General features: G+C 39.1%; 1 protein-coding gene across 1 annotated transcript in view; it reads left to right on the top strand.

Annotated features, from left to right (window-relative positions):
- LOC109034976 (chromobox protein homolog 1) overlaps nt 1-13,058 on the top strand; it is a 52,665-nt gene extending 39,607 nt beyond the window's left edge. Inside the window, exons 4-6 of the mRNA XM_072306490.1 lie at nt 3,147-3,336; nt 9,333-9,430; nt 12,646-13,058. Coding sequence (XP_072162591.1) covers nt 3,147-3,336; nt 9,333-9,430; nt 12,646-12,790 — 433 coding nt within the window. The 3' untranslated portion in view covers nt 12,791-13,058. The remainder of the gene's footprint in view (nt 1-3,146; nt 3,337-9,332; nt 9,431-12,645) is intronic.
- The last annotated feature ends 1,158 nt before the right edge of the window (nt 13,059-14,216 follow it).

Genomic DNA, 14,216 nt, shown 5'->3' with positions numbered 1-14,216 from the left:
GTCGACCCCGAGGAGCTCAGGGACCATGGAATTCAGAGTCCTCCGGGTCGATTACCTGGGAAACCGTCTTTTTTTGGAGAATCGACGTCAATTTTGTGACCAAAGAGGAATCTTGAGAAAATTTTGGAGGGGGCGAAGCCCTCCTCTTCAGGGGGTTACTTTCTGCCGTTAAGGGGGGTCAATTTGAACTCTTGGGGGTCACTTAAGATGTAAATGTGTTCTGCTCCTCAATTTGGATGCAATCAATTTGCGATTCGGAAAGGAGCCCCGATTTTTAAAATTGGGCCCCCCGTTTATCTCCCAAGGGGGGCCAGAGGAGCTTCGGGACCATGAAATTTGGATTTCTCGGGGTCGATTACCTGGGAACCCGTATTTTTCTGGAGAATCTACGTCAGTTTTGAGACCAAAGAGAAATTATGGAGGGGGGTACTGTCCCCCTCTTTAGGGGCCTTTTTTGGGCTTTAGATGGGCCGATTTTGGATTTTTAGGGGTCAATTTCACGTGAAATTTTCCGCGCTTTTAAATTCTGATGCGACTTATCCGTAGTTCGGTCGGGAACCGTGACTTTTAGCATCGTGACCCCCCTTAACCTCCCAAGGAGGGGTGGGGGGGGTTTCGGGACCACGAAATTCGGATTCATTGGGGTCGATTCCCTATTCCACCCCGCGATCCCCGACTTCGTACGACCTAAAACAAACGAGAAAAAGGCCTGATACGGGTGGTCTGAAACACCCTGTACATGCAGCATATCGATACTTCACTATTTTTGCATGTAACATTGAAATACCTCGGAAAGTGGATGTGTCGATTCGTTCTACTGATTTTTTCCGATCTCACACGGATTATTTTCTCTTACCTGAATCGATAATAGCGAATTTCAATCCTGTAAAACCACCAATGTTCAGTGTAAAATCGATTTAATGAATCCATGCATCGACTCCCCGACTCATTGAAATGTTACATGCGAAAATAGTGAAGTATCAATATGCTGAACATATTTGCACATGCAAACATCAATTCAAGAAGAAAACGGCAAATATTAGATGAGAGTTTGGTCCCATCGTCCCTCCTCCCTCTCTGCGTCAACTCGGAAACCGTTCCTACGCTTTGCCTAAAATTGGTGGTATTTGTGTTTGAGTACTTTAACAACTATATCTAAGAAACTTGGGCATTATAACTGTCAAGAGAATTTCTTTTCAATAAAATAACGGTAATTTCAAATTCGCCTATTTTAGCTCTGAAAAACATTTAAATTGACTTAGTTTTCCAGCAGCTGAACAGAATTGTTTTCTTTTTAACTTAAATGACTCTGTAGACACTCTACTTCTAGAGTCTAAAGAGTTCATGCTTTTGACTCGTCAAAAAATTTAAACTCGTTCAGGCAAAGTGCGCGGAGAGAGTGGTACAAACAATCGATAACATTGCACGATGTGGCCACTTTGAAGGGGAGAGGGGGCATCTTAAAAGTGGCAAGGTAAATTTTCTTATTTTTCTCATAAAGCACTTCAAAAAGTGTGCTATTTCAGAAAATTTCAAAGAATCAGTAACATTTTAAAGGTAGAAAAAAGATACACCGCGCAGGGAGATTGTTACGAAAAATTGGACGATGTGGCCACTTTATTAGGGAGTAAAAGGCGGATTAGAATGGGCGAGGTAAATTGAGTTATTACACTGTAAACCTGACTGAAAGTCCAGAAGCATTGCCTGCATTCTGTATCGGTGAAATGGGCATGCATGAAGGTAATCGCAAATGCTAGGTATTATGAATGAAGTTGAAAAAACTTACCTTTACTAAAAATGACCATTGATGTGTCTCATTATACAAAGGCTGTCTCGAAAGTACTACCCCTCTTTTCTACAGGGCGATAAGTAACAGATATTAAAATTCGATTTTCGTGGGGCTATAGCTCTAGGAATTACCTAGAAAACAAGACCAAATTGAGCTTCGTAACCTATTGACTGAGCTGGAGCATTTTGATAATGTGTCAGGTTGACCCTTCCGGGATTTTCAGAATTTTAGTACGAGAGGAAAACAAACTTAAGGAATGAAACAGTTTTCTGATAAAGAAGTTCACAGATTCTTAATAAAGTTTATAAAATACTACTGCCCAGTTTTCCAGAAACTACGGGTGAATATTGCCAAAAAGCTGCCAAACATAAGAGATCTCGGATTCTTTATCGCAAGAACGCTCGTCCCCATACGGCCCATTACACTCCAGAATTCAAGGATCAACATGAGATCTTCTGCCTTCCCCACACCCTCCCCCCTTCCCCCCAACCGGACCTCACGCCCTGCGACCTTACGTTGTGTCCTTAACTAGAGAAGCTTAGTAAGGGAAGCGGTTTTATGCTATTGACAAAAGCAAAAGAGCTGTTGATACCTTCTTGGACTCCCTTGTGAAAGAAGATTTTAAAAAAAAATCTCTAGTATAAACAAAAGAATGCATGGGTTGTTGCGTAAAAAGTGAAGAAAGATACTTTGAAAAGGTAAAGGAAACTGAGTCCTCTGATGAAGAAAAGTCATTTTTATCAACTACAGTAAGAGTCTGTAAACTTTATTCTTTTTGATAAAACAGTTTCATTCGTGAAGTTTGTTCGTCTCCAGTAAAAAATGCTTAAAATCCCAGAGGGGTCAACTTTAAACATCATTTTAAAAATTCTGTAGCTCAGTCAAATTTTAAACTACAAAACTCGATTTGGTCTTGTTTCATAGGTAATTCCTAGGACCGTAGCTCCGCACAAACCGAATTTGGGCAACTACTTTCATTCGCCTCAAAGGAAAAAAAAGGGCAGTCCTTTTGGAACAGACTTAGTATCTCTACATGACGCTTTTTTATTAGTGGAACAGAGAATGCATTGAGATGGCAGATGATACTGTTATTAGGGACTTTCATCTGTAAGTTCATGCAGTCTTTTTTACATCTTTTTTGAGGTTGTGATCTTACCTCACATGGCATAATCAGCCTTACGCCTCAAATCTGCCTCAAGGTCGGGCATTTCCTGCACACCTCTTCTTGTGGTGTGCTATCTGGGCTGACATGCGAACATAATATTGGCACAAGTCATGAAAGTAGGATATTCTGTCTCTTGGATAAAATTCACCCATCAATTTCTTTACATGCCCATTTCTCTCTCCTTTTCCTCAGTGACGACAACACCTGGGAGCCCGAGGAGAACTTGGACTGCCCAGATTTAATAAGTCAATTTGAAGAGCAACGAAAGAAACGTGAAAGCACTAAAAAAGACGAGGTATCCAAGAAACGAAAATCCACCTCCAGCGATAAAGATGCAGAAAAGAAATCTCTGGCACCCAAACCCAAAAAATCTCAACCTGAAGTAAGTATTGCCTAAGAATTGAACTAATCCAATTGATTTCCCCTTTAGTTCATCCAAGTCGAGCAGTTGGGGAATAATTGAGATTTCAAGTAATGTTCCTGAAATTAAGGTTTTCTCAATGTTTGTTTTGTTTTTATACCTTGAAAACGGTAAAACCCTGAAGAAGTTTTATACTCCATTACAAGAAAACCTGATCATCACAGTGCTGCATTTTTTTATTTTTGAGTTCCCAATATTATATCAGAGTTGTTTTACAGTCATGAAAAATAAATTATTGTCGGTTTGCATGTAATACAACACTTTAGAGAGAAATAATTGTAAGAATATAGAACGCCGTTGCAACATTTTACTCTCCTGAAGATAGCAACGGCAATCACTCACTTTCGAGTCAAGGGGGTTTTTCGGCACCCTAGAGCAGTGGGCCTCCAACTACGATCGCTATCACTCTCCCGAAGGCAGCAACGGCTATCGTAGGTGTAGGTGTAGGGTCGATCGAGTTACAGATCCTCCCAACAAAATTAGTATAGCATTATGGAACATAGTTGACTTATCAACGTATTGGTTCAAAAAGACGTAGGGATAGCCCTTCAACCAGGAGAGCAAATATGACGACGTCGAGCTGGAGCTCGTTTGGTAAAATAAGATGCTCCAAGAACGTCCCAAGATGGACTTAGAGATGACAATTATTACGACCATCCTGCCGGAGCTCGGCTGGTCAGCACTTCTCGCCTCGAGTCATAGCTCATCCCGTTGTTGCCAATTTTCCATACCAAACGACGGTTTTGCATGGAAATTTGGTTCGTCTCCTCACACACACATGCCCAAAACCTAAGGATTCATGGTACTTTCGCTACTGTCCAAAGTGGTGCATTAAGCAGTGACGTTTACCCAAAAGTTTTATTATACTCCTCCCTACTCGGCAAAGCCCTGTGGGTCCTAGGAGGTAGGACCACTGATTCGACCAGTACTAATGCGTTCAAACGATACTGGAACAAGTGATTTCAGACACATTTTGGCAGGGATATAGGCCTCTAAAGGTGCGAATCCTCATAAGATCTGACAATTTTAAAAAAATTCATACCTCCCTAAAAATTGAACTGGTGGGCGTAAAACATATGAAATTACGCCAAGTTCCATAAAGAGAATCAGTGCAAGTTGTGTCATCTAAATCAGAGGGGTCAGGTTCAACAAGTTTCCATTTTGTCCTGATTTTGAATGGCCCTTCAAGTTCTTAAACATCAAAGCGTCTGTTACAATCTGTATGCTTCCCTCGCCCTCCTCATTTCAGGAATAAGGCTTCTGTACCTGCATATTTTTTTGGCAGGAGTTTGTGGTAAGGTGGTACGTTAACGTCAATTCCCAAACGGGGACCATGCTGCTTTTCTTTTATGAGGCAGTTCGGCTGGTGAGGGATTGGCTTAAAAGCTATTGCACTATATGTAAAATTTCACCAGAAAAACGATGAGCACAATAAAAAGTTTTGAAAAAAATTGCTAAGGGGAGAAAATGCGATTTTAAAATCGTGCCCCTCAAAAACGTTATTTGAATCCGGGCCGTGGCGCGAACGCCGATTTGTGACGTCACACTTTAGGTGACCACCCTTGGTTTATTCCGAGTTAGCTGCTGCCCGGTTTGTTTATTTAGCGAAAGGTTCTAGCTGTATATTGTGATTTAGTGGTAAAATTTGACGAGAAATTTGTTGAAACATTTGGTTTCGTCCGAAATTAACTCTTTCTTGATGAAAAAAGGCGTTAAAGTTCGCGAAATCTATTCACCGGGCGACCGCGAGTGAGCATCGGCTATCGGAAACGACGGGCTCGTAAACAAACGAAGATTGATAACAGGAAGGATCCAAACAACTCGGAATCTTTTAATTTTCTTTACCTTTAAACCATTTCTGACTTCTACAAAGCATCTGACAATCAGTTTCATCGTATTTTACAACCTGGAGCTAGAGTCTATCGGCTCATTGTGATGTGTATTCAGAGCATTCTGAAACAGAAAGTCAGTTCTCACAAGTTCACACCCAGACATTCTTTTCTTGGATCATTCGCTTTTCATTTTCGCCTCAAATCAAGTGTTTTGTAGTTTCCTTATCTGAAGTATGTGGTTTTGAATACATACAAGAGTTTGAAGTTCACCTTTTTTTAGCATTAAAGCCTGTTGAGCCCTCAAACTTTACCGATATGATTACAGTTCAAGGTTCCTCTGGTCCGTACCAAGTGATTACACATCAAAGATGTGTCTTATGGTTCTTCAAATTAACAGTTCAGAAGTAAATTAGAGACTACAGTAACTTAATCCACTCCTGCCCTTTCCTTCAGTGTTTGTTCGTGTCTGTTCTTTATGCGTTACCACTCTAGTGCATACACCGGTAATGTAGGTTAGATAGGTATAATCGCATATTTTCTACTAGCAGTACCTTCTTAAGCGTTCTAATTTAGCAAAGAAATTCCACCAGTTGCAGAAAATTGTGTGCGTAATGAATAAGTGAATATGAATACCTCCTTTTGGTGACTCAAAGTGTCTCAGATCCGTCTCAAGGAGGTTTTGCATGTAGGTGCATGATCAGTTTTGCCAGATGAAATTACTGCCCTAGCAGCTTCAAATTTATACTTTGATCTCTGATTCACTAATAAATGACACTTTATGGTGTCATTTATATTTAATCAGTTCAAAGCTAATTCGACAATGAATCATCAAAGGTCCGATTGAGGAAGAAATTTTCCGGTGAGTGCCACGGCTGAATCAACATTCCAACTAGACTTGCGAAGGTATCAACCAGGAAATGATCATCTGTCTCGAAGTGAAATTTTTTTCATTGCATCATACAGTTTAACAGGTAAGATAATTATAATTACTGAGGTACTATCAGGTTAAACACACAAGTTTAGTGTAACATTTACATTAAGTATGTTTAACTTTGTGGATAATGATTAATGAAAAAGTGAGGAAAAGTAGTGGCATGGCTAATCTGAGAAAGTACTTACCTAGATTCACTAAGTTTTAGTCTGATTGCTTCTCTTGATGTCCTAATGGAAAAATTATTCGACAAAATTTCTGAAATGTGTGCGATATTTATATCTTCTACGTGCAGAAAATTTTGTGAATATGTAGAGCAGTAAGTCGACTTGTTTTCCATTTAAAATCTAAACTTAAAGTAGAAGTTTTGAACACCGTAGTCAATACGTAATTGAGGCACTGGATGCAAAAAGGCCCTTTCTCGGTTGCAGTGTTTGAGAGTCACCTCTAATATTTCATTCTTTGAAAGGAAAGTGAATGCATCAAGGGAACTAGTTGACTCTCAATCAGAAATACCAGGAACAGTGGGACAATCATCTTATAATTGTCTCTTAAATATGAAAATAAAAACTCTGAAAGTTATCTGAGAAATCACTTGAGACCGATTTCCATATTCTTAGATGAAGTATAGCCTGCGTTTAAAATCACAATATTTCAAATTTTCCATAGTGCTTAAGGCCTGCAGCACAACCTTATCTTTCAAGGCAGGAAAAACACCATGGAACCTCTCTCATTGGCAACTTCCAGCTTAAGGCTTTCAGATTACTTCATCCGTGTCTCAGTGGGGAGAAGATGTAGGATTACCTCATTCCCACGATTTCTTTACTTCACCTACATTTCATGTTGTACTCCTCTTCAAGTACATGACTGCAGATGAGCAGATTTAAACATTTTTAATGCACACCGCACCTAAGAAATGAAAGAGCCTTAATAGAATTACCTTTTACCATATAGGTATCACTTCCTCAGGAATCTGTTTGGGTTGACACCTTCGCAAGTCTAGTTGGAATGTTGATTCAGCCGTGGCACTCACCGGAAAATTTCTTCCTCAATCGGACCTTTGATGATTCATTGTCGAATTAGCTTTGAACTGATTAAATATAAATGACACCATAAAGTGTCATTTATTAGTGAATCAGAGATCAAAGTATAAATTTGAAGCTGCTAGGGCAGTAATTTCATCTGGCAAAACTGATCATGCACCTACATGCAAAACCTCCTTGAGACGGATCTGAGACACTTAGAGTCACCAAAAGGAGGTATTCATATTCACTTATTCATTACGCACACAATTTTCTGCAACTGGTGGAATTTCTTTGCTAAAGAGAAGGTACTGCTAGTAGAAAATATGCGATTATACCTATCTAACCTACATTACCGGTGTATGCACTAGAGTGGTAACGCATAAAGAACAGACACGAACAAACACTGAAGGAAAGGGCAGGAGTGGATTGAGTTACTGTAGTCTCTAATTTACTTCTGAACTGTTAATTTGAAGAACCATAAGACACATCTTTGATGTGTAATCACTTGGTACGGACCAGAGGAACCTTGAACTGTAATCATATCGGTAAAGTTTGAGGGCTCAACAGGCTTTAATGCTAAAAAAAGGTGAACTTCAAACTCTTGTATGTATTCAAAACCACATACTTCAGATAAGGAAACTACAAAACACTTGATTTGAGGCGAAAATGAAAAGCGAATGATCCAAGAAAAGAATGTCTGGGTGTGAACTTATGAGAACTGACTTTCTGTTTCAGAATGCTCTGAATACACATCACAATGAGCCGATAGACTCTAGCTCCAGGTTGTAAAATACGATGAAACTGATTGTCAGATGCTTTGTAGAAGTCAGAAATGGTTTAAAGGTAAAGAAAATTAAAAGATTCCGAGTTGTTTGGATCCTTCCTGTTATCAATCTTCGTTTGTTTACGAGCCCGTCGTTTCCGATAGCCGATGCTCACTCGCGGTCGCCCGGTGAATAGATTTCGCGAACTTTAACGCCTTTTTTCATCAAGGAAGAGTTAATTTCGGACGAAACCAAATGTTTCAACAAATTTCTCGTCAAATTTTACCACTAAATCACAATATACAGCTAGAACCTTTCGCTAAATAAACAAACCGGGCAGCAGCCATATTGTTCGGACTAACTCGGAATAAACCAAGGGTCGTCACCACCTAAAGTGTGACGTCAGCTCTCAGCCCGCGCGATTCAAACAGCGTTTCAGAGACCTTCAATTTTTGGCGTTTTTGAAGTAAGATTTCTCAGAGCCAGAGGGCTCAAAAAAATCTGAAAAAAATTCTGTATACTCATTTCACCAAGGACTTTCATAATATGTAATAAAAAAATTCAGCCGAACTGGCTCATTGTCCAGTTAGAAACCTTCCTGTATGTGGGTGAATTTCAGTTAATGGAAAAAAAATGGGAAAGACGTATAACTGGCCGTTCTAAACTTTTAATCATGATGTTTTCTTTCGATGTTCGGTTTTTTGGGTAGAGGTAGGTCACACCAACCACGAAAAAATTGCCCACGAGATTTCAATGACTCTAAACCTTTTTTTCAACATGCTTAACAGTGAAAATGTCAGTCTGGTCCTATTCTTAAACTTTAAACCACCTCTGTACATACTTCTTCTATCAAATATTAGTTTCAGAATAGCATGCATCTGATGTCATGGCACATACAGAAAAATAATGTAAGTCACTCTTGCAATTTGAATTCGGCTTCCTGACTCTTTTAATTTTTGTTTTATAGAGCAGAGTTCTAATTTTTTTGGTTTTTTCAGTGGCTACAGCCTACTGCTTTCAATCAGTACAAAGGAAGATTTCAACTCAGCTGAACTAATGATTGCAATGTCTAAACAAGAAGCGTCACCAGAATGACAATAATAGTAGTTTTTTTACTTTTAAGTCTCATTTCTATCCATAATGGCGGAGATATTGCGATGCACAATATTATGTCCTATAATATGGAGTTTTAAGATAATAAAAAAGTAGTCTTTAGCTTGATATGGCCCAACCACTTTTCAACTTTATCCCAGAGCCATTTTCTCCTGTTGGTTGAAATCCACCCTTATGTATAGTATTTTTGTTATGCTCTTGAACCTGTAATCGTCCAGTTTAAATGTATGTAGCTACCATTTTGCATCATTGATGACAAACAAACATTCTCTCATTTTATCTTATTTTTCAGGAGGACAATAAACCACGAGGTTTTGATCGAAATTTGGAGCCTGAAAAAATAATTGGTGCCACTGATTCATCCGGTGAACTAATGTTTTTAATGAAATGGTAAGACCTTGAGACAACTTACAGCTCAGTCACGCAAATTCTTAATCTCTCTTGAGTAAGGGGGGGGGGGGGGGGGGCTTCTCTAGATTTTCATGATTTTGTGCTGTACAAAACCACTAGGCTGGGTAAGAATGACAGCATTACAAGATACATATCCTTCTCAGAATTTCACGTAAAACATGTCAAAAAGATATGGGAAAAGTTAAAAATCAACAGATAGTTCTGTAGTTCAGGGCCCAAGATCCAATACAACATTTTCAATGATTCAAGATACCAGGGGAAAACCGTACGAAAACTCCATGTTTGATTTTTATTTTGCAAATTTACAAACTTTGTATCTTGTGCCTGGTGTCAAATATCATAACCAATCGATATCTGAAATGTTTATTAGTTTACATTGGAGTTAGTGAATGGAGATGTTGCACTTGTGAGGAATTTGCGATTTGACTATTGATTCCATGTATGCAAGAAACCTGATAGTGCCCCTGGTTTTCCCTGAAATCAACTCCCAAGCTCAAAAAACGCTCTCAAAGTTGAGGCTGTAATGGAGGGGATATCCCACGCTATCCTAAGAATCTGCGTCAAGACAAACTCTCCATACAAAGATAGGGAGCAAATACATTGACAGGGCTGCCATTTTATTTGGTGACTCAAAAACTGAAAACATGACAACCCTGCTAATGTATTTGCTCCCTATCTTTGTATGGAGAGTTTGTCTTGACGTAGACGTGGATTCTTAGGATAGTGTGGGATATCCCCTCCATTACAGCCTCAACTTTGAGAGCGTTTGTTGAGCTTGGGAGTTGATTTCAGAGAAAATCAGTGGGACCATTGTGTTTCTCGTGAACTTTTACATCAGAATTAATAGTTCAATTGCAAAGAGCCGTATGCAAAAACGACATTTTTCGCCCCCCCACTAAAACTTAGTCAAACTTCGTCTATCAGTTACTCATACTGGAGCGCTTCTTTCCCCCAATTTTCAGACCCCCAAAAAATTTTGGGGGGGCGCTAGGGGGGGTGGAAGTCAAAACCTGTAAACCTCGATATCTTTCGAACGAAACAAGATATTGAGGCCCGGTTTGGACGAAAAATCGTCTAAAATTGCATACTTTAAGATTCTAAAGGTCAAAATCCCAAAATTAAATTTTTAACTTATCTTATGTGCTTTTTTTAGTTTTTGAAGAAAAACAATTTCCTTTAAACACACTAAACTGAAAAAGCACAATTTTGTATTTGAACCTAAACCAGTTTTTTAAATTGCTCGTCTTTTTCCGCATCCAACGAGTGGTCGTATAAGCTGGGGAATCGAACGGTTCCGGAGTTATGATCGATTGAAGTTTCCGCTCAACGCGCGCCGACCGATTTTCGCGCTCAAAAAAGTCGAATTTGACTGTTATTAAATAAAATTGAATGTTCAAACTGAGCAAAATGCATTATTAGGGACTCTTGAGGGTCGCTGAGTTCAGAAATTACAGATTCTTCCAAAAAATTCATGTTTTTAAATTTACAGCTCGGTACAGGACCACTGAGCAGCCGGTTGGCGCTCAGTGGACCTCTAAAATAGCGCTACGGAGCTGTAATTTTAAAAACGTGAATTTTTTGGAAGTATCTGTAATTTCTGAACTCAGCGACCCTCAAGAGTCCCTAATAATGCATTTTGCTCAGTTTGAACATTCAATTTTATTTAATAACAGTCAAATCCGACTTTTTTGAGCGCGAAAATCGGTCGGCGCGCGTTGAGCGGAAACTTCAATCGATCATAACTCCGGAACCGTTCGATTCCCCAGCTTATACGACCACTCGTTGGATGCGGAAAAAGACGAGCAATTTAAAAAACTGGTTTTGGTTCAAATACAAAATTGTGCTTTTTCAGTTTAGTGTGTTTAAAAGAAATTGTTTTTCCTCAAAAACTGAAAAAAAGCACATAAGTTAAGTTAAAAATTTAATTTTGGGATTTTGACCTTTAGAATCTTAAAGTATGCAATTTTAGACGATTTTTCGTCCAAACCGGGCCTCAATATCTTGTTTCGTTCGAAAGATATCGAGGTTCACAGGTTTTGACTTCCACCCCCCCTAGCGCCCCCCCAAAATTTTTTGGGGGTCTGAAAATTGGGGGAAAGAAGCGCTCCAGTATTAGTAACTGATAGACGAAGTTTGAATAAGTTTTAGTGGGGGGGCGAAAAATGTCGTTTTTGCATACGGCTCTTTCTCACACATGCAACATCCCCGTTCATACTTTCCTCTTGTGGTGAACCAAAATCATCACAGGTTTAGTTAAGCAATAAAAAAAAAAAAATTCTTTTGACAAGAAACTTGTCTCGAATTAAAATAAATTTGGTCCTGAAAACTGGAAAACGGAAGATTTATGAAAATCATCGGAAGTCTACCAGACTGGCTGGAGAGGAGTCACGGAAAATCAAAGGGTCACAGATCATCATTGTCCAACCTACGCAAATGAGGACCAGCTCTGTCAGCACTTACATGTCTGTGCTGTTTATTCAGGAACTCACTGGAATGATTACTCATACCCAGATTAAGATACCAAATGAGTTTCATGTCGGTAGCTGAAAAGGAATCAGAAGATATGAAATATTTTGACCTGGAGGAGTCAGGGAATTTCTCACACATCTACTAACCTCTAAAACATATCACAGATCTTTCAACTGTACCTCTTCTGGTCCTCTTTTAAGGCTTGTCATCTCTTGACCAGCTCTTAAATGCCTCTTTCCATAATTGGATCTCTAGACACGGAAATTTTGTCCAAAGTCAGCGTATTTGTTTTAAAAAAAGAGGTAACTTTGTTCCAAGGTCGGGGAAAATTAGGAAATTCGACAATTTTACAGGCAAGGAAAAACGAAAATTATCAGAGAATTTAAATATGAAGAAATTATGGCAACCTTATCATGTTTTAGTAAGCGTTTTTATTATTTACTTTTTTAGTTTTTTTAAAGATATCTGACGATGACTGATTCAGTCAAAGTGCGCCAAAGTGTAGTAATTGAAGTGATGACCCAAAGAAAAATCGGGGAGTAAGTTAGAAATTTATGAGTCAGTCTGAGTTTCCAAATGTCATCAAAGGATTCTCTTAATTTGAGTGTTTTTATTTCTTTTTTCAGACAAGTCACAACCATGAATTTATTTAAATTGATCCAACTAGCATCAAAGCTGGTTGCTCCTTTTTCCAATATTATTTTCCTTCTTTTGTTTGTTCCCAGGAAAGACAATGATGAAGCAGATCTCGTTCCAGCTCGGCAAGCAAATATTAAATGCCCACAAGTTGTAATCAAGTTCTATGAAGAGCGCTTAACGTGGCACACATCTAGTGCTGATGAAGACACCCAAAAAGGAAATGTTGAATAAGAAAACAGTTCTTGATTTGAAACCAATACTGACGAAAAAATAATAAGAAAGAATCTAAAATAAATATCTGCTCCTTCAGTTAATTTTGTCATTCTCCTCTCTTTTCACAGTATTCATAGTACTTTTTTTTACCAGAAATTGTGTTTCTTGTTCACTTGTGTAAGAAAAGAAACCCCACAGTTACAACTTATTTTATCATAGGATGGAAGAGAACTTTAAAAATGATTAAATTTTGATTTCTTGAATAAATTTTCGATTTCTTAAAACACTGCCGGATGTTTTATTCCTGAATCTAAAACATTTAGATTAGGGTAACCTAGAATCAAAGCGGGCACTGGCACCCCCATCTTACTCGGAGAAGCGATCAATCAACCAAAAAGTAGACTCATTCACGAAATGCATCCTGGAATCACCGTTTGTAAAAAGCATTGGAGGCGGACTGTCTATTTTCTGATAGTTCACGCGATTTGAAATGCTTGAAAACATGTTGATAGGCGAAGCATTGGAGAGATTTTAGAGGTAAATTCCTCGAAAATCTACCAATGTTATATTGCCATAAGCTTGAAAACCCAATGATCAGAGCACCCAGATGCTGATTAAATTAATTTAACTTTAAAAAACTGACTAAAATTCGAAGAAAAGCAATTTAACAGCAACATCATTGCCCATTTAAGCCAGCGTAATCTTAAACTACCTGGTTGAGCGGATAGGCAATTTTTGGTGATACGATTATCTGCTTTGATTCCTGGTTACCCTAATTCAGAAATGGTATGAACAGTCCATGCCAGTTCACCAATTACTATCCTTGTTGGGAGATTGATTTAGGCGTCCTATAAGGGGGGGGGGGGGGTCTGGAGTGCAAGGGGGAAATTTTCGCCCTATTTTAAGTTTAAGCTCATGTGAATTCAAAAATTGAAACAAGAAGACAGTCGCAAACTTGCATGCTCGGCACCGCTGCGGAGCGCACAGGCTTGGCGTCACCGTGTCTGCGCCGGCGAGCTAAGGAGGAAAAAGAGTATTCCGACGCTCGGCGTCCGTCCGCGTACCGCGACGCGCCATTAGGGAGCGCGGCGCCGATTCCGATCATTTTGAGTTATTTTTCATAGTTATGAAAATTTATAAAATCTGTTATTAAATTTTAATTGTACAGATCGCTGAAAGAAGTCAAGGCGAAGCCAATAATGTCAATTCTATCCATTTAATGTAATCTTGTGTGCTTACAATGGTGAATGAAACTCGAGTGGGTAGTTTTTTCAAATTTGTAAGTTTGCGGCCTCCCGACCAGACCTATTATTCAGGAGGGGGGGGGGGGGATGATCCGATCCAGCAGACTTATTAGAAAGTAATCATGTACATCAATCGAGGTGGAGCGAGGTGAGCCTGCATTTCTCCTCTTTCTTTATGATTCTTGCTTTCAGTGTCTGCG

The sequence above is a fragment of the Bemisia tabaci genome, chromosome 1 (genome assembly GCF_918797505.1).
Source record: "Bemisia tabaci chromosome 1, PGI_BMITA_v3".
Lineage (NCBI taxonomy): Eukaryota > Metazoa > Arthropoda > Insecta > Hemiptera > Aleyrodidae > Bemisia > Bemisia tabaci.
The sequence above is the reverse complement of the archived record's forward strand: the minus strand, read 5'-3'. Positions and strand labels throughout refer to the sequence as shown.